General features: G+C 39.6%; 2 protein-coding genes across 2 annotated transcripts in view; both read right to left on the reverse strand.

Annotated features, from left to right (window-relative positions):
• Positions 1-247: 247 nt before the first annotated feature.
• On the reverse strand, positions 248-7083 carry LOC136435896 (uncharacterized). Its single transcript, XM_066429608.1, has 4 exons — positions 7053-7083; positions 5986-6075; positions 3370-3511; positions 248-2111 (listed from the first exon to the last, which is right to left on the reverse strand). Exons 1-4 carry the CDS (start codon positions 7081-7083, stop codon positions 1949-1951), a joined length of 426 nt encoding a protein of 141 aa, XP_066285705.1. The 3' UTR covers positions 248-1948.
• LOC136435897 (leucine-rich repeat serine/threonine-protein kinase 2-like) overlaps positions 6309-21595 on the reverse strand; it is a 59397-nt gene continuing 44110 nt past the window's right edge. Inside the window, exons 42-48 of the mRNA XM_066429609.1 lie at positions 14615-14722; positions 13747-13943; positions 13260-13335; positions 12598-12764; positions 10388-10731; positions 9991-10074; positions 6309-9254 (exon numbers count right to left, since the gene is read on the reverse strand). Coding sequence (XP_066285706.1) covers positions 9118-9254; positions 9991-10074; positions 10388-10731; positions 12598-12764; positions 13260-13335; positions 13747-13943; positions 14615-14722 — 1113 coding nt within the window. The 3' untranslated portion in view covers positions 6309-9117. The remainder of the gene's footprint in view (positions 9255-9990; positions 10075-10387; positions 10732-12597; positions 12765-13259; positions 13336-13746; positions 13944-14614; positions 14723-21595) is intronic.

Below are 21595 nucleotides of genomic sequence, written 5' to 3' on the forward strand. Positions count from 1 at the left end.
TCTTTATGATATCATATACTAAAAATTCAATTACTTTAATACAGATTGAAAAAAAACATTGTTGTAAAGGTAGGTTGGTGTTACTGTTCATTGTTATTTTCAATGTTGACTTTTCCTACAGGGAATAAATAAATGGCACTATGGTAACTTACTAGTGCAGTAGTAGAGTTTGGTCACAATGAAGGAAAAAAAATTGTACTGTACCAGGTAATGTTATAAGGGACAAAACAACAGACCATTCCATAGGTACCACTTGTATGGCTTTATTGAGTATATACATTCTCTCTATAACCCACTAGAGTCTAAAACGAACACTAGTATCAGTCTTGCTCCTGTACTTAGGGATAGATGTGGTAATGCTGAATACAGTACCTCACATTCCTCTTCACAGAAGCAGCCGTAAAATATTTAATTTTATTCAGGCTGAGGTCAGCACACCATATTATTAATCAAAATATACATGTAGGGTCATGTAGTTAGGAATATAAACATACCATTTGGATAATGATTTCTGCTTGCATTGTTGACCAATGTTTACAGTTGTGAAATACCGTAAAATGCTTGAATTTTGTGGTCCTCAATTTGAACAAATTCAGACTTGAATTTCTTTTAGCAAATCACCAGCCAATTTTTATTCAATTTTAGCAGTATGGAATATTTCTGAATGGGCAGGACGAAAGTGCCAAAATTTTCTAATTTACAGTAACCTGTTCCAGGACATGGTAAAATGTAGCCCCCCACATCTGCTTGGAGATTAACCCTTGGAAGACAAAAGCAGACTACTTGTCAAGTCTAGCTAAACAACACCCACATTTCACTGACTTCTTCTATATCTAGGTAAATATGGATCTTTCTACATCTAGCATAAATGTTAGCGTTAACTATCTCTGTATAAAACTATCAGTCCGCACCAAATATTACATCGATTGGATACAAATTTTACATTCTGCAACATACATGATTAGACGATTGTTGAGTTCAATCGAGACATAGATTGCTTGGTTTTCTTGACAGAACTACCCTAGTAAACATAAACAGAATTATCCAGTATAGACATATCTTGAAAACAACAAAAACTCCTATTCTATTTACACTCCAAAAGTTGCCCTAGAATTTGGCTAGGTAGGTACCTCTGTTAAAATGATGTTAGGTATATTATGGAGTTAATCAAGGAGGTTAAAAGTAGAGTTATAATTGATGACGTTAATTGTGTAATATAAATACTGGTTAACAAGATTACATGAACGCAGATTAGAGATATTGATAGTATTGTAAAAAAAATGAATATAATGCTGCCAATATGGTTAGTCCTGAATTCCAAGGTAGGTGTGTCATATATATATATTTACAGTCTCTGAGTGCCATCTCTTTTATCCAAAGCAATGACAATTTAACAATCAAACAGATACCTTCTCATTGGTTGAAAGGATAATTTGGTCATGTCAAGTTGAATATAGCAGATAGAGTCTAATAACTCTTTCTGAGAAAAGGAGGCCATGATTTTCATTGGGGTACTTGCCGAATACAGGTAGTCGAGATTCAGATCTCTGCAAAGAGGTCAAATAAACTACCTACTGTATTTACTCGTAATTAAACAAGGAATCTGTCCATCAAGTAGCTTCAACATGATTACCCATGTAATAAAATCACCCGGATTTCCACAATTTTCATTGGTTGGAGAGATAAAGTAATTAACACATGTTAAGTGTCTTGTTTCATTTTCGAAAACCTCCAATTAGTTTAAATGTCTACCTAGATAAAAACTGCAAATATTATATATAAATCCAAAGGCAACATTATCGATGTCACTTCTTTTTCTTCTTCCCTTTCTTCCCTTTTCCTTTCTTGCCCTTGGCAGACTTCGCCCCGGACCACCCGAATCCTCTCAGTTCTAGGAAATGTGGTGCATTGTGGGCGATGTAGTATCCGTTTTCCATGGCGGCGGGGCTCATGATGTCCACGTCTCCCGCGGACTTGCTCCGAATGGGCGACAGACTGGCGGAACGTTTCCCCTTCTTCTTCCCCTTCTTCCCACTCGCCGACCGACTCCGGCCCTTCTTGCGAGGCTTGACCTTCCCACTGACCGCTCCCTTCCTCCCTTTCTTTCCAGGCTGCAAAGTAAAAGACAAATTAGACAATAGACCCCTTTCCAAACTCCAGCGCCATTTTGAATCTGCTCTCGCGAGAGTACAATCTGGCGTGAGCGCGCGTGATCTGAGCGGGAGGCGGTATTAAAGAGCACAGGAGTGTCCACAATAGAAAGCAGTGTCAAGTCAACTTGGGTGGGGAGATGTTCTGCCAATCGGTGAAATTCATCGATATACATGTATACGCATGCCACAAGTAAATAATATTGTTGTGGACACTTGTGCTCGATATCGGCCAATAAAATTGTGAATTTCTATTCAAAAGTTTTCATCATGAAGCAGGCAGAATCAAAGAAAGTTTAATCTAATTATCGTTTACGTTACTTGGTATCTACTCTGTTCTATGAGCTCCATTCTACTCCTCTGATAATGTCACCTCAGAATAGTCTGGCTTAGAAATAGATTATCATTTGATATTTTGATATTTGCCTTAACTATGAGCGAGGACTCTGATTGGCTCCGAGTGGCACGTCTTTGTAATGGCATGGTAACAGGAATCAAACAAGCATACTTCAAAAGTTTGATCCCTGTTAGACTGTTTCTGAGAAATAATTTAATTATACCCTAAGCAATTAATGTCTGGGCCTGTTTTACTGTTTGGCCTTCACGACATTAATTGAGGAGTGTTTGCCAGACTAGTAATTCATTTAGCTTCACGGTATAAGGAAAATGGACAGTTTCACTGAACTTTAACTTCGCGGTGGCGGCAAGTGATTCACAGAATGGATGTGTGAAGGAATCATAAATGATTACAACAGGTTTTTCACAGTGATGATAAGTTCACGGTACAGAGGTGACCGTGAAAACAGCGAACATAAAGTTACAGTGAAAGAAACAAGAATTACTGTAATGTCTGGGTCTGTTTTACTGTTTGGCCTTCATGACATTAATTGAGGAGAGTGGTTGCCAGACTACTGTAAATGCAGAAATGTTCGCGGTGGTTTTATGTTCGCGGTTTTTGCAGTGAAGTCTAGATATTTACCACGAACTTAAAACCACCTCAAAAAGCCGTTCCATTGTGTTACAGCAGCGCTACTATTGTTTCAAACGCGAACTCAAAACCTCCGCGAACACTTTCTCCCTACCGCGAAATAAAATCCCCGGGAACATTTCTGCATTTACAGTATTCTGCGAGCAAGAAAAATAGGATGGATCCCAGGCTGCTCTACTCTGTTCAAAAACAAACAATTAAACACACACAAAACAACAGCTCCAGTCTTACCATGATGATGAGCCAATGATGGCAGCTATCTGGTCCTGAGGCTGTGGGCTCCCTGCTGTGTAGGTAAGGAATCCCCTCTCATGTATCCCACACTCCTCAGGGCTGATCAGGCTGGTATATGTCGGTGGGTCATTTCCAACACCTGTGCGAAAAGAAAAAGACAGAATTGTAGAAAACATCCAGAGATTTCCCTACATTTTTATGGAGGGGTTCTTCCAATCTCCAAGCAGATGTTGGGTTAGAAAATCTTGATGTAGAGGATAGAGGACTGTGATGAAACAGCCAGTCAGAAAACTTTTTTCTATCCCAATATCTGCTTGGAGATTAAGGTTCCTCTAGTAGCAACCTTTGCATGGCATACTTAGATTACAAATAGAGAAGCTGTTATAATATATGATTTTGTGAACACTATATGAAGAAAATTGTGCGAAATGTAACGTTATGTACAGTTTTGTATGCCCCAGTTCTGTCCATTTATTTGGCATTAATAATAAAATGTATGTTTTCGTCTTTTATGTTGTAAACATCAGTTCTGACCTTTGCATCATGTTGCGTTGTCATTTTTATTACTGGTGTCTTCTAATAGCCCAACTGGACTAGGGATGTTGAATACCATAGATGATACAATAGATATCCATTCATTGATTTGTGGAGCTCTCATTATACAAAATGGCAAGTGTAATTCTTTGATTCCCAAATACCCACAAAACAACGAAACGGTACTCTAATCATGTATCTGGCCTAGTTGACAACAATGAAATTCTTTTAAAAAGTTGGCCATGTAATGTTAGTGTCCCAGTAAACCATACCTCCCTGCCGGGTTGGCTGTCTCCGGCAATCGGACCGGACAACTAATTCCAACAACCCCTCCCTGCCTAACTCTTTACACAAATTCTGACCCTAATTTGGTCCGCCCCAAAAGTGTTACAACTATACCCATACAGACACATTTAACTCTCTACACTGAATGGTTCTGTATGAAACCAAATACGATGTATTGATTGGTTACCTTGGAAGTTTATAGGCTTAAAGATAAACAGCTGTACCTGACTAATAGAAAAGCATTTAACAGACAAACAGTGCAGCGTTCTCAAGGGAACGGAAGGAAATTCTTATAGTTTTAAGCCTGTACTTCAAGAACAGGTGCGGCCACTTGTTCGTTCTTCCAGGACCCTTATCTGTTTCCTTTGAATGGGACTTAGGCTGACCTTAAAGAAAGCGACACAATCAGCTGCTCACGACTTGAGTTACTTCTTCATTCATCCCAAGTCGCTGGGTCGTAGGTCAACCTTTGTAAAGAGCGTGACATTTTGCACGGTCTCTTTTAATCGTTTTCTTTAGCTGCTAAGGGTCGGGTATAGGGAATTTCAACCGTTGAGCTAGTGCGAATGCCGAGAAACCATTTTGGTTTGCATGTTTAGAAGTTGGAAGTCCTAGAAATGTAAAACAACTACTTCTCTTATCAAAGGGCAGTTCACTGCAGCTGTCTTTTTTTTTTCAGAATTCCTTTTTTTTTCCAGAAATATAAGAAATTCTTGTTCTTAAAATCCAGTCTGCTGTAACCTCCTTGGCTAGACTGGATAATTTGAAACACTTTAAGTCATTCGAATCGCTTACTTAGTATCGGTGAAGAGATTAAAATTCTTCATATTGTAACCATTTTGAATGCAAATGTTGCAATTCAAAGAGATCATAGAGGCTTTGGTTACCATAAATACTTGAACCATGGTAGACTTTAGTCTTAAGTTTCAGACTGTGTGGTAATCATACATTCTGAAACTTAAGACCAAAGTCTACACTTCTTACAGGCTAATTCACACCTGCAAAGGCCATCATGATGCCGGCCTTTCAAAGGCTCCCACGATTTCTTTTAGTTCAACGATGACAAAATACTGCTGTCGCCAGAGTAAATATTGAATGTTGGGGATACAGTTTACATAGATACAAAAGTCATGGGCACCAAACGTAACAACCTCACACTGTTCCACTTGTCTTAAAGAATTACAGCTATTTCTTCGCTCTTTAGGTGTGAATGAATTTTCATAATGTACTTGAATACAAAGTTGTCATAGTTATTATCAGTGCATTGAAATAAACACAACAATGAAGTGGTTTTCTCGACACAATAACTATCTAGTTAAAAGATGTTGGAACATCTGGAGCTTGTTTCATGTTTTATCCGTGTACGCTCGTCGTCCCTAGCAACCGACTCTTTAGACAGAGTTTGAATATTCTGATCTTTATAGCAAGTTCCGGAAGTGATTGGACCTAGATACAGACCACAACAAACATTTCCAACTTCTGGATACGATTGTTCTGTAAATTGTAGCAATGAACCGGCACTGTTTCTATGCTACATAGTCTTTGCAGAGTCTACAAACTTTCTTCTTGCGTTAAAAGAAATGTTAAGCTTTTATACGCAATTTTAACAACAGAAGCCGGCACTGAAGTGTAACAAACTGTGTTTACATACAACGCAGACGTGACAAAGTTCTGATGTTGTTGGACGCTCTAAACCACCAGTTTCGAACCCTTGGCTGCAAATGAACTTACTTATGAAAAATCGTCCGAAAAGACTTTAAAAATGTCATGGTCATAGCAAGGAGGTTAACACACCTGTTGATCGCCGAGCTGTCCGCAAATCTTCAGCCCTCCTGTCGAAGCTACCAGCAGGAATCCCGCCGGGAGTTATTAGCGTGCTGCGTACTTAATTGCCGCCCAAATAAGGAAAGGTCATCTCCCAGGAGACAACATGGTAAGTTGAACAATGGAAGCGCCGCCTAGTGGTTCAGGTTTGAAACGCAGGGCATTGTTGCGTTTATGTGTCGACACAATAGAGGGCGCTGATGTACTGCAGAGTGCACAACAGGTGCACAACATAAACTTTTATCGCTAATGGAGGAATCACTGTATGAATACACAAATAACAATGCAATAGATGGCGGAAACATAGTTTTATTACTTCAAAATTCGGGAAAAGGAAATGATACAAGGCCCATAGAATGTTTCATATAATATTATAGACTCCTTGGAAGAACCAAATGCATTGAGTAAGTTTGTTGGCATTCTGGCTTTGGCTTTGTTACATCCAAGACTTCTGTTCAAGTATGTTGTTAACTTAAGCTACGACGTAAATCCTGATTAAAATTCAACAGAAACAATGTGTGTCTTTATCTTTTGTTAAACTCTTTGTCTTAATTTCTTTTATAAACTTTATACAAATTACAATCACCATATAACGTATCATCTTTTACGCTTCCATTCAGCAGCATAATTTCAACACATTCTGAAATATCAACATTCGTGCATATAAAATCATCATTAATGCTTTCCACAGTACCATACATATATTAATAATCCCACAGCAAAACGCATTCATCTCCCCTTATCTTTACAATTGGTGGGGTTTTCTATTGCAATGCATTTTGTCAGCTTGTCACAAATGAATACATGCTTTTCAGTATTCTATATACATTTCTGAGAATTCTTCTCTACAAATAAAAACAAAAAAATATCCGTTTGAATCTCTTCTTGGCATTGTTGCAAAAAATGACACTATTTACACTTGTACTTGACAACACGCGTACAGAATTATCAATTATAATTTTCATATCTACATTATGGTGCAACAATCCCACATGTGAAAACGAAGCCAGAATTAAAACTGGAATACTTGTACTTACATGTTAAAACATCTGATAAACATTGCGCCATCTATGTTAATATGCTCACATCAGCTTCAAAAATAACAGCAAGCCATTAGCGTTTTGCAGCTTCAAGTGACACAAATACAAAATATTCTTTTACATTTCACTGTCTTTCCATTCACAATTCCTTCACAACTAGCATTGTTCCTCAACAACTAGCCTACTATAACCTGGAATCCAGACTTTGCCAGGGCACACACAGGCCTTATTAGCACCTCTGAACAACAGTCTGGATTCCAGGTAAGGCAAAATCAGACTTCATTTGTGGATCATTCCATTCGGAACTTTTGATAGGTGTGACCATAATGGCAAGAGGACAATGGGCGAATAAATAACACAAAAAGGGAAGGGCACAATGATATAAAAATGACAAAGATTTGGCCCATCCCCCTTCAAAAGCTTCAAATGGAACAGTCCAACATTCTCGCAACAGACTGATACCATAGCCCTGAACATCTTGGTAAAAACGTGTACATGCTACTGCCTGTTAGCAGTTCAACCAATGAGAGAGTGATTTCAGATTTTAACATTTTAGTTGTGATTCATGCCAAACCAAAATGTTAAAATCTGACCCTCTCATTGGTTGAACTGCTAACAGCCAGGATCGGCCTATTTTTGTGCTTTTTCATATTTCTTTAGACAACACGTTTCGACTTTCTTCAAACAGCTATCCATACTCAATCCTTCAGTTAACACACAAGTCACAGCAGATGACAATGGTCCATCACCAACATTAAACCATCATTTTACATAACTATTTGAAACAAGAATGAGAGAACAAGTTTTGAAATTAGAGCCAAAGATAAAAGTTGATATCAAAAAGGAATTAAACAATTATGACCTACATGTATCACGATATGATAGATCCAGTATCACATGCAGTACGTTCCCAGCATTAGTGACATTAACAAACCAATGTCATCCACTGTAACATGTCACATCACACACAGCTTCTCTCTGTTGGTATCAATGCTTAGTTTACCAGTCTACATTTACAACACTCTAAAAACAAAGAAACATCACAATTTTCATGTAAGACCATGGCACCAGCAGACACACTTCATTATGTACAGTCACTCGATATAGCAAAACAGAGACGCAACATCGATCACAAGAAATGGCAATATTATGATTTAAAGGTAACGTTATCTGTGATTAGCATAATTCATCACTTTCATTTACCTAAATTTCCAATTGGAGTACGAAAATTAAACTTTTTTCACAACCCTGTGTATAACAACCTGGCAATTCATTTATTTTTGTATGTACATATATTTGCAATTTTATCACACATTTTTGCCATGACGGCAGGTTATGCCATGCTGTTAAAGGCACCCAAAGCATTTTACGAGACATGAAAACTGGAAATATTCTAGTTGCTGTAATCTTAATGAAATTGATAATTAATGCCACTGTTTACCACATTTGCGTTCAGATTTGTTATCAAAATTGCGCAGAAACGGTTCAAAAAGAATCTACATGGTGATCTTTTAGTTTCACGCGCCTACTGTAAATATTGTAGATACCATAGCCCCACCCACCTCCGTCAAAACGTAGAAATGCAAAATTAAAACATACAAATGCAAACATTAGACGGACATGTAGTCACTCTCTCATTGGTCGAAAGATCAGTCTATTAGGGATTGGATTTTCTATCAGTTCTCACCGCACAACGACATCGTATCTTTGCTTGTTTAATGTCGATATGTAATGGCATAGTGTTATTGAAACTACAAATTTGAGTTTTTTCAATCGAGTTTCAATCCTCATAAAATGCTCTGGGTGCCTTTAATGATCGAAAATGTCTTTTGACCTACAAATTCAAGATGGCTGAAGGTCAATGAAAAAGGACGGTTTGCATAAAAATCACTACAAGTTCATATTTTTCAACACAGCTTACACAATGACCTTGCGGTTTTCCTGACTAACTGTTCTTCCAACAACCACGACTTCTTTCATAGGCACTGTACTTTTGATTGTGGTACATGCACATAAACTTAACGTCTAATCTATCGTATAATAACACAGGATCTTTGCATAGTTAGAAGCTTTGAGATTTCAACATCTGACTTGTCTTCTCCGCCATGAGCTCGGCGCGTTTCTTGGCGTCGGCCTTCATGTACTTGATCTGTCGTGGCAGGTCTCCGTCCCACAGCAAGACGTGGCCGTACTCCGCATCTGTTACGAAATGAACGTTATCATCCGCAATGTTACGAAATGAACGTTATCATCCGCAATGCAAAAATAACTTTAGGCCACACCAATTTAATTTCTTGATTAACAGATTTTTATTTAAAAAAAAAAAAAAAAAAACATTTTAGAAAAAAAAAAAATCATGAAAACAGCCTTCTGTTTTCATTAATTTTTTTCTCTAAAATTTTTTTTGGGGGAAAAATAAAAATCCGTTAACCAAGAAATTAAATTGGTGTGGCCTTACCATCTAAGACAAGCTCAGAGACTTTTAATTTACTTATCATAGAAATCGTATCATCTATTTCAACGCAGGCGATTGATGTAAACTTTGTTTCCTGTGTACTATCATGTGATCCATGTACAACTAGAGTTAAGTATTTCAGGTTTGCTACCGGGTATGTTAGTTTAGCGATTACGGGGTCTTTTTATAACTATGAATTGGTATTGAATTTTTATTTTTATTCGAGTTGAATGTATGATAGTTGTACATGTGTGCCCGGATTTGTTAAAAATCAAGAGAACGCTAGCGACCCAAAAAAAACACCCCTCCCAATGAACTGGTTAGGCTACCCTGCGATGTCACAAAATCAAGATGGCGGCCACCACACATGCCAAAGGATCCAACAAAGGTTTTGCTACGCAAACTTGTAACTTCACAGTGATAGCAGCCAAACACCTGTCAATGAACTGATTTGTTTTCTACACACAGAACTATGCTCACCTGACTTGTAGACTCTGTGCCCAGGTCTCTTCACAAACCCCATCCCTACAGTCAGTACTGATGGCAGAGGCTTGAAGCCATGTTCTACAGTGGTGGGAGAGTGTAGATGTAGATGGAATAGTCTTGTCAACAATGCACAATATAAAGGAACTTCATATTGCCAAATAAAGGTAAAAAGGAACTAACTCTTAACATTGTCCAATAAAATCAAGCAAGTAAATGTACAAAAACTTAGGGACAGTATTAAAGGACGATATTAACACTCTTGGAGTAAACTTTTGCTACAAAATCAAATTCGCATGAAGATGGCTAAGAGAGAAAAAGTCGACAAGACAATCAAGCTGAAAGTCAAAGTTAGGATAAGAATGTAAAAAAAATGAGACACAACAGTACTTACTGGTATGTTGTTTCCTGGCTATAGTGACCGCTCGCACCGCGGACAGATGGCGGTGGATGACGGTGAGCGGCGAGTGCGTCTGCGCGTCCACCAGGACAAGATGACCACCGCCCGTTCCGATCCACAGCGACAGACTGGCCTGGAGCATGAAGGACTTGACCCTGGTGTCGAAGATCGTGACGTCGGGGTCGTGCTTCCTGACCATGGGGTGGACGTCGATGCTGTCGCGGAGTCGCTCGCGGCTCTCCTCCCACACCTCCACGACGGAGCTGTTCCGCTTCCCAAGGTACAGCAGCTTCCCCTGGTGAGCGATGTGCATCACCATGGCGTCTACGCTACTGTGTCTGGAGACAGGAAACAAGGGGTATGTTAAGAGCACAGTACTTTGGCCGCTTTTTCTGCTTGTTTGTTTGTTTATTTGTTAACCCAGAAATACATATCGCCTGCAAGCGGCGTTTTTCAACGATTCCTGGGGGGGGTTCAACCCCATACATAGTAATACATAGTAACAATAAAACTGTCAAATAATAACAAATAATACAGAAATAAAGATTGACTTGAAAACTATTCACCAAACAACAGAAATCCTTATCAAATAATTAACAGCACTCAGCATTCAGCAAGAGTATGGTAGTTAAACACACACCACTACCAGTGGACTAGCCCCCTGCTGTAGTGATTGCACAAAGTTGTGTTGCCGAAACGGAGATGGGCGCCGCTTTATGCAAGTTCTGTTGCAGGGAGGACTTTAACTTTAACTTTACTTTGGCCGATATCTGTCAATGATAAAAGGTGTGCGGCCAAAGATCTGTTAGGCCACACAAACATGATTGTCTGGATACCCTTAAGTCTCTGAGAGAAGAAAGTACTGTCAAGTAAATTAAATATACAATGTACTTGGCTTTGCAATGTTTTACAATATTTGTTCACATTTTTCAACAATTTCGTCAACAGAAATACTCCAGCCTTATACTAATATACTAAAACAAAGAGGGATAATTTAAACAGTTAAATGTTGATTAAACGGACCATGTGCAGAATGTAGTGTTCAGTTCAGCCCTTAGGAATGACCAGATTGTTAAAGGCACCTAGAGCATTTTATGAGGCTTGAAAACTGGAAATTATCTAGTTCCTGTAATCTTTATGAAATTGACATGTAATGCCACTGTTTACCACATTTGCGTGCAGATTTCTTATGAAAAGTGCTAAAAAGCGGCACAAAAATAAGCTACGGTACATGGTGATCCTTTAGTTTCACACGCCTAGTGTAAATAGACCAATACCATAGCCCCGCCCACCTCTGTCAAAACATAAAACATAAAAATGCAAATACATGTAAATGACACACATGAAGTCACTCTCTCATTGGTCAAACCACTAATAATTGTGATGGACAGTCAGGATCAGTCTATTAGGGCTTGGATTTTCTATCAGTTCTCACCACACAACGACCATCATATCTTTGCTCCTTTAATGTCCATATGTAATGGTATAGTGCTATTGAAACTTAATATGTGTAGGAATGACTAGAAATTCGATTTTTTTATTCAAGTTTCAAGCCTCATAAAATGCTCTGGATGCCTTTAACAAAGCAGGTTTGACAGCAGCTAATGTTTACTCTTGTAGGAGATGGTAGGTGGCAGTATTGTTCAGGCATTAAGGGTGATTTGGCAAACTTTAAGGTCAGAGTAACAAGTCTGGAGTGAAGAGATGGCAAGCCAAGATGTGCACAAGCTTGGGCCTAGTGTAATATAACGCTTATCAAATATGTGTAAGCAGATATGTGTAAGAAGAGGACTCCCCTAGCTGAGAAATGTACTCGGTGCATGACACGTGTGTATGACTAATCCTGTACAAGGCTGTGCAAGATGGCACTAGGCTCGCCATTCCCCCTGAGACTTTGACTCCTTTACTACATCCTGTATGACTAATCTTGAAGATGTTGAGAAACGTATAAGATTAGGAACACAGTGTGTTAGACAACACAGACTGACTAGAGGAATAGAGAGGAGAGAACATGTGAATGTGGAATAAAGATCGTTTCTCGGCCACGACAACAACTGGAGTCTGTCTTCACTTTCCATCGGAGAACCTCTCTCTGCATATTCCTTACACTAGCAGGTGTAGTCATGTCCTGTTGACATGACTTATCGGTAGTCAAAGCAACTTGAGACCTGGACTAAAGCAAAATATGAAAATTGACTCCTGACCCTTTGTTAGTTTTCCAGCTCCGTTCCACCGCTAGTTTCTCCAGGTTGACAGTGACGATGTTCTTACTGCAGCCCAGCCACAGCTGCTTCCCGTTCAGCGTCATGCACGTCACCGGGTCGTCACCGTTCCCAACCGTTATCTCGTACGTCGGTCTGGCCTTCTCATCCTGGAAATTTGATATCATATCTTCTCGTAAGTTCCGAAGTATATGATGGCTTAATCTACAAACCTACAGGAGACAGTGGCCTTAGCTTTGAATTGGGTCACAGCAACATTTCAGTTCAACTTGTCGCATTCACTGCTTCATTCTGTTTTAGCCGAGAGAGATGTAATGATCATGATTAAGTTAAACAGAGTCCCATACTAGTATCATGCACAGTTTTTTTTGCTTTCATTTCAGCATTATGCATGGCTTAGTGTATCATGGTCACAATAATAATTTCACATCTGGCATTACCGGTAACATGGAGAAGGCAACAACAACACAGGAGTATCTAGTACTAAAAGCAGTAGAAACATTGTATACCTCAGTCTGCAAAATGGATACCAGAATGTTGTTTTCTCTCCCTGCATTTACATACTCTCACTATTGACAGAGGGAGTTTTTAATATGTTTTAAGTTAGAGTGATAATGTCAATGCTGATGATAATAGTTACTGACCTCTAAGGTATGTCTGGGAAACACTGCCACAGTGCCATTGGCCAAGCCTACAAACACAGCATCTGAACCCAGCCACCTGTTTGGTATAGAGAGAAAGTTTGTAAAAATCTAGCACATTTAATAGTCTTCCTCAAAACCCCAAGGTAAAAAGTTACAAATACAAAACTAGGTGTGACACAAAGTACAACAGCTTACTAGTGACATTGGCATGTGAATTTGGCCATAACAGAGGAAGTATACGATAGTTTGTTTCAAAAGCTGCCTTAAATCACTAGTAGAAAGAGAAAAGCTTTAAATTTAAAGAAGCTGGCCACGCAAGAGTTAGTGGGGGGGGGGGGGTGCACTGCTACAGCAGGGATGTCACATAGCAAAAGCAGGGATGCAGAAACTTGTACATGTACTTGTCGGCCACAGTAGTGGCAAATCAAGATGGAACCTCAATTTGGTCATAGTATAGCATGCGGCAAAAGATCAAAACTATACTTACTTTGCGGCAGCGCCTTGTACAAAGCCCCTGTTGTACTCCATACACAAGATGGCGTCCCTGAGCGGAGACAGGACGAACTTCTTGGTGTGCGTCACCGCGTCGTAGACCCAGAGCCGCCCCGACTGAGTCCCGACCAGCATGGTGCTCTGTCCAATAGCGGTCATACAGAGGATACGCCGGTCGTCCAGCATTACTCCCTACAAACAGAAAATGGAGCTATATTGAGGAAGACAAGTCTATTAGTACTTCTATTAGACTTCTACATGTACAATAGAGCTTTTCACTTACTGTATTTGTCTAGCTAACAATAAGTGCCCTTTGGCATAACACACCAGCTTTGCAGGCATGCAGTGCGACAGCAGCTGGATATATCACACTGAACGACCTATCACATCTAACCTTTACTTTAAAAAAAATCTAGCTGTAAGTGTTGTTCAAAGTTACACGTATCTAGTGAGGATGCCCTTACTGTACTTGGTGGCAACAAGTTCCACTCTACGTTAGCTCTAGGGATAAACAACTTTTTGAACACATCAATCCTGGGTTGACAACTCTGGTACTTGAAGGCCTAGGAACAGTGAAATGTACGAGTGTGGTCTAGTGATAAACATCTCTGCTCTTACATCACAATGTACATTGTAGATAGACTTACAATTCCAGCTGTAGTCACTCACACAACTAGCATGTTACTGGAAAGGTTTGCAGCCCTTAACGTAAGATATTGTTAACTAGATTAAGCTGTGATCTAATGTTCCCTATAAAGCTGTATGTACCAAATATAATGTCTGTCTTTCTTTTCATAACTCGTTGAAGATAAGGTATTCATGATCAGTGAACTGTACTGGATTATGTTTCCGTTTCTACCCACCTTGCATGGCTCATTTTCTGTGAGTGAGAACCAGGCGAGTTGTGCAGACGAGCCGTCACCACTGCCGACCCAGACTTCCACACGCTCCTCATCCTTCTCTCTGAAGTTCTGCACAGTTAACAATTTGAAAAAAAGTTAATATTAATAAGCAAATGGTCAAGAGAGACACATGTTTTCACACACAATTTTCCCCATTGTTTTGCAAAACGTCTACCACAGGTATTTCTGAAAAACAGTTAAAATGCTTTTTGCATGCTCAAAACAAAAGGAAATTGTGAAAATATTAGCTGTTGAAATCATTAAGAACCCTTATTTTTCAGTTACTCGATGTCCATTTTCGAAACCACAACTGGGACACATTTTTTACACACTACACTCGACTTTTCCTTTCATTGTTCTATTGATGCACTTTTTCAGCGAATTTAGATTTGAGAAATCATTAATGAACCAGTGAGCCAATGTTTGCAAGCAAGTGCATGACATTTCACCCCCGTCCCTCTCTAAAGATCTGTTTAAAAAAATCACAGCTGTGCTAAAACGGACCACTTAAAATCTTATAGTATGGGGAGTAAAATTTAATTAGGTGAGCACACTACATTTGTAGGTGAGGGGCAGACAAGCAAGAATATAAATCTTATTAATTGTTCCAAACCCTGGCATGAATGTATGGTAAAATTATAATATTATATTATGATGAAACTTGGTAAAAACTGAAGAAAACTTTTGGCATCAACTGGCTGATGCACTTAATAATATTCTATATACTGACAAAAAAAAAATACCTGTCTCTATACATGTAGCTAAGCCCACTTCTTCAATTACCAACAGTGCGGAGTCAAATACAAGCATGCAAAGTTAGGAAATCAAAGTTTACTTAACATTCACACAAATTATTTAATATCTACATATTAGTAGTACTGGGCAGATTGCCAATATGAAGGGGCTGCAATGTATATTTTTTGTCCTTGTTTATATGCTGTCTCTCTGTCATTGAAGCCCAAGTGTAATGCTTGAGACAAAGCGTAATGCTTGCCTGCACCCAAAATAACACCTTTGTCAGCTGTTCTGCTTGTAAGTCAGGTCTTTTGTCTGTCATGATCAATGGTCTGTGTTATGGTTAGCATGCAAATTCTTCACACAGGTGTCTCATCTTACAAAAGTCAATAGTAGGCATACAGGTGTTTTGAAGCAAAAGACCAGGTAGAATTTCAACTTGCCTTGTCTGGTAAAGCCATGCCGATTATGTAGCACACTTTTCAGATATAAAGAAACAGAATGATACAGAATCAACTTGTTTTGCAACTTTCCCGCGCTACAAGGTCATAGGTCACCCGTTAAAGTCACGTGTTAATGTCACGTGTTTATTTTGTGAGTTCATATTCCCCATCTTGGGTCAGGAGCGGAGACGAATCCTGTCAGCTCCTTTTCAGACGTGGAAGGTGAAGGCTTTGAAAATCTCGTGTCTCAGATTACTGCTAGAGTAAAGCTGAGAAACCCAGGACTTCGGCTGCGCACCTTCATCGGATTTCCATCGCCACGCAACCCAGCGTGCAAAGCTCGGAAGGTCAGAGGGCTGAGAGGGGAGGGGGGCAGCCATGACACTTTGAAAATGAACAACTCCAGAAGAACAAACGAGACTGTCGTGATTTCACGTTTGTAGGGACCTTTGAAGTTTTGATATCCATAATTAATGAGGAAAGTTTATGATTCCTTTGTGTTTATCAACAATGATTTCATCCTCAAAAAGTAACTTGGGTGGAGAGGAACATTGATGATATAATTTATGCAAATTGGAACACTTTTGTGTAATCAAGGAGACATAATACCCTTGTTACATATGTTGTGGATTTCATTTTTGTGAAACATGTAAATCAGACAGAAGAGAACATTGGCCACCCAAATTAGGACAATGCCATCTGTGATTAGAGCACTTTTCTGCAATGAGTTGAAACCAACTAGTAATTGATTACAGTGAGACCTGTCTAAGGCAACCAGTCAAGAGACTGAGTACAAGCGGTTGCTGGAGACAGGTGGTCGACATAGAAATGTTGTTACAAGTGGGTTTGCGGAATCGATGGGGTGGTCTACTGGGGTGGGCTAGTGGGGTGGGCTACCTCAGCATTCTACCCTCTCTGGGGCTCAGAAGGCTATGCATGGGGATTTGGCCTCTTATGGAATTTTCTTGAAGAGAAACTGGGTCAAGTTGTGGGTGGGCTAGAGGGAAGGCAACAGCTGATCATATGGCAGGTGGGGGGGAGGTTGGTGGCAGCAATGAACTCCACCAAGACTGGTAGAAAAGCCATTTATCATAAAGAAACTTCTAAGTACTCAGTATACAATAGTATGAAATCATAAGGGAAAATGTACAAGGGGAAATAAACTGGAAGTTGGATAGGGCAGCTAGGAAATAATAGAGCCTTTGTTTGACAAAATTCAAAACATATGTCTCACATTTAGACTAGAATGTACCTGAATGCATGTGCTTGTATACTAGTACAATGTACAATGTATTTGTGGTTATGTGTGTCAGTGTGCATGAGTGCAGGTTGGAATGTTGTGTGTGTGTTTGTACAATATATAGTGTTGCTTTTGTTGCTCATTTCTTTCCTGTAGCCACAATGCTACTGCCCTGTTGGCCTGACTGATCATGAGCAGTAAAGGAACAGGGAATATGGTCCTCCATGTTTAAAAATCTAATACTGGGGATAACTAACTCCTGCAAGATGTAAATGTATGCTCATTGCCCGCCTCCACCCCCACTGTAGCATCCCCAAAGCAATTTGATCAGTTGCATTCCTTCCAGCCCACCCACAGAGTGACCCATCTTTTCCTCAGGGGTATTCCATTTGATGCTAAACCCCCATGAATAGCCTTGAGGCCCAGAAAGGATAGAATGCTGAGGTAGCCCACCCCACTAGGCCACCCCACTAGCCCACCCCATCGATTCCGCAAACCCGTAACAAGTTACCCGGCTGCAAATTATTTACCTCAAGGCAAGGCACTCAACAATATTCTCAAACAAAACTTAGGCAAATGCTTTAAATGTTTCTCTTGCAGATTGATCTTCCTAGTTCCTATTGTAAGATTATTTCTTTCATCGTTTGTTTCCAGTTTTGATGTTGACCTTTGGTTTTCAAGTTTGTTCACTTTGAAGCCGATTCCCTTCATGTAACTATTATTAATAAGTAATTTATAACATGTTGCTGTTCTCAAAATGTTCTTAACATACGACGCACTAACATTCAACTTGTTAAAACTTTTTAAGGTGACAAATTACTTTTAATTAGAAACAAGCACCATGAATTTCAAAGCAATGATGTGGGAAAATACAATTTAAGAATGGGGACACAACAAAATACACACGTGGCATCAACTATTACATGATGACGGCAAATGATATTTTCTAGTTTGATCACAAGGTAATACCTGCATGCCGTTGGAAAAAAAGAATTGGTAGTAATCGCAATCCATTTCTTGTATTCTTAAAGTTTATGAATTACAAATACAACTGAAAAATGAATTTGTTGTGATCATGTGCCATCTCAATTGGTTTGAAATGAGAAACTGCACACAAGTTGACAGCATTTCTAAAATGCTATAGTTATGCAGCGATGATATTGTAATTTTATACTCTCTTTCCATTTATCTTTCAAACTTTAATTTCTAATCACTGCTTGCTTGATTGCTAGCTAATGCAGCTGTACATTTTGCTGCCTGCTTTCAGGAACGCAACAAAATTAAAGGTAATAAAAACAAAATTGACAAATTTCAGCACAATTTCCCACTTGTAGAGTGGCCATATGATGGCAAATCACTGTCATTTTAGGCAATGAAAGTGTAACATGCAATTGCCAAACTGTGCTGGAGGTGGTCGCTTTAGTCAGGTGGTCATGCATAATGCTTGTGTCTATGGGGAAATTTCAAGGGACCTAGAAACAGCGGTTAACTTGGGCAGGTGGTCGCCTAACCAGGTTTGACTGTTCATGTAACTTAGTGCAGCCTTAGAAAAATTACACTTGGAACTGAGGCAAGGCAAACATACGATTCTTAGGTGGGCGTATACAGTTTTCAGTCACAATGGATATTTTTTGTCTTTCAGGTGGCTTATAATAGTCAAATCTTCAACCTGCTGCTATTCAAAAGAGTGAGAACTGCTGTCCGCCTGTCACCATGAGCTTCTCATGCTGCTATCCTCTGCACCTGAAAACTACTTTACCTGGAACCAAGGATCTGAGTCTCGCTATTCACTAAGAAAAACTAATTACTAATTACAGTAAAATAATCAAAAACTTCCAGATGCCAGAGAGTCTTCCATACAGTCATCTCGCTGTTGATATCTGCACTCATCGTCTGTCTGCATGTGCATTGACACTTCCTCCTTGAAGACCAAACTCCAGCCATCAATTTGTGACATCATTTTAAATTTGGCCTAATTAACCATATCAATTTCAGTCTAGGTGTAGCCATACAGTGACATGTCACATTAACTTGACTCTAGATACTACAGTAGTAGTCTGTTTTGGTAGACAGAGAGTTGACAATTTTGCTTTTGATTCTATAGCTACATTACTAATCTGTAAGTTTAGTTTATAGCCTTCATCGCAAGGGATAGCCCTTTATAATAGCTTGTAGCCCTGACACACAGTCTTTTTACCAATAGGAATAAGTCTAAGTTAGATAAGGTATTCATTGCCTCCCTTGTTCCAACTCACATTCAAATTATACTTTCTGAACAGACAAAATCCATTGTGCCTTTCTAAACTCAAAGGGACCTGATCCAATATTTCTTATCAGTTTTGTTTCTTTAGACCTGAGTAAAACTTGAACATTTCTCAAATTGTGCCCAAATTGACTTAAGAACTAATCCCAACAGTCAAGTCTAAGGAAAGATTAAAAAAGTACAATCCAGACAATATGGCATCTAATTCTAAATCAAAAGCAAAAAAACTTTATGACAAGCAAGAGTCCACTTCAGGACTGCAGAGTAATCCTCCAACTGTTACAACAGATTTTAAGGACAATGTTACTTTCAAGATTCATGAGTTGACTTGTGCCCTACGCAGTAAACCTTGGGAGGATTTTTGCACAGAAATCCAACAAACCAGTCAGTATATCAGTCGGTGCCACGCGGATATGGAACAGTTCAGTTTTGATTTTCAGCAGTTTGCAGAACTGGCCCAATCAGAGCCTCCATCAACAAAATTTAAAAAATCTTTGGATAAAAACCTGCAAGGCCTCCTGCAGAAGTTGACAACACTGAGTATAAATCAGAGTCTGACAGCCCAAACACAATTAACAGCACCTAAACCACTTCAAAACCCGACAAGACAAGGAGTAAAACAAACTTATGCTGATATGGCAAAGCCTAAAACCAAGCTGGAAAAGCCTAAAACCACACCAACAAAGGCATGTGCAGGAAGAGCAACACTCGAGCTGGTCTTTCTGTACCCCAAAAGAAGATTGAAAAGACCCAGAATGGCACATATTTGGGGGGAACAAAAGAGCATAGTAAAAATCCAGGAGCAAGCCCTGAGAGCATACTGGAATCAACAGGTGCCATAGCTATAGGTGGAGACAAGAAGACAGCTGTAGGAAGGGCAGAATCTACTGGCACTACAGAGAAGACAGGAAGCTTAAAATTGCCATATTGGCCTGAAAGCGAGAGGTGGGCTTCAAAGATGGCCAATATGAACCCTGCTCAGTGTAAAAGTGTTGGTCCCTTACAATACAGCACAGAGTTTAAAATTGAACAAGGGAAAGTGTTTGCAATGGACAAGGACCAAACCTACGAGTTCATCACATTCCTGGGCATAAAGCAGCAAGATGGAGAGTTTGAAGGAACAGAGGTGGCAGTCAAGATGGTCCGTAGGAATCCGAGGGAGCATCTCAATGTAATGGAGAATGAGTACAAAATACTTCGACAAGTTCAGGGGGAAAACATCATTAAGTACATGTACTACACAGTGGATGAGACAGAGGAGCACCTTGCTACGGAGCTCTGGGAGTACACACTCCCAGATTATATGAAATACGTCTTGAAAAAACAGAAACAGAAGGAAGGACGAAAAAAGGCGATAATCATTCAGATCTTAAAGGCATTACAGCAAGTACATTCACATGGCATCCTACATAGGGGGCTCTACCCAAACAACATCAAAATCAATGTACATGGCAGTGTTCTACTGACGGGGTTCTATAACAGTTGTAAACTGAGTAACAATGACACTGTTCAGTCTGTGAGGACAGAATCTTGTTGGCAGGCCGTGGAAACAATGGCAGGTCATTATGCAATGTGGTGCAAGGGATCTGACATTTTTGCTGCTGCATTGATCATACACTTTATACTAACTGATGGTAAACACCCATTTGGTAACTGCTTTGGTGAGAGGAATGAGGAGCAATGCATCATGAAGATCATGCAGGGACGTTACGACTTGTACAATGTCAGGGACCCAGTAGCATCTAACATGCTGGAATTGATGCTAAAGGGTGATCATAACAAAAGGCTAACATTAAGAATGGTCCTGAATCACCCCTTTTTTTGGGACACTGACAAGAGACTGCAGTTTCTTGATGATGTGGGAAACGAACGTGAAGTTGAGCATCATGATAAGTCTTCTGCTGTCCTTCGAAGCATCAATAAGTGCAGGGCAAAGATTTCCAAGAAGAACTGGACTGAACAAGTGAACCAAGACCTGCTGAAAGAGATGCAAAAGTGGCGAACTCATAATTACCACAACGAGCCAGGAGACCTTCTTCGTTTCATCCGGAACTTCAAGCAGCACAAGAAGGACTTACCAGACAAGTTAAAGACACGTTTCAAAGTCACAGACGTACTCGAGTGGTTTCCAAACCTTCTCCCGTGTGTATATGAAGCCATCCTCAACAGTGACTGGACTGAGAGGGAAAACCTGCAGAAGTACTTCTGATCTTGAAGAAGCTAATTCTTGACAAAAATAATGCAAAAATACTGTTTGACAC

The sequence above is a fragment of the Branchiostoma lanceolatum genome, chromosome 5 (genome assembly GCF_035083965.1).
Source record: "Branchiostoma lanceolatum isolate klBraLanc5 chromosome 5, klBraLanc5.hap2, whole genome shotgun sequence".
Taxonomy (NCBI): Eukaryota; Metazoa; Chordata; class Leptocardii; order Amphioxiformes; family Branchiostomatidae; genus Branchiostoma; species Branchiostoma lanceolatum.

What these genes read in the sequence shown, in the direction of transcription:
- LOC136435896 (XM_066429608.1), bottom strand. Translation starts at nt 7,083, where the DNA reads ATGGCGCAATGTTTATCAGATGTTTTAACAT. An exon ending in TTTATCAGATGTTTTAACAT is followed by an intron (nt 6,076 to 7,052) that starts GTAAGTACAAGT and finishes GCGGCAATTAAG; the next exon opens with TACGCAGCACGCTAATAACT. An exon ending in GACAGCTCGGCGATCAACAG is followed by an intron (nt 3,512 to 5,985) that starts GTGTGTTAACCT and finishes CTTTTCGCACAG; the next exon opens with GTGTTGGAAATGACCCACCG.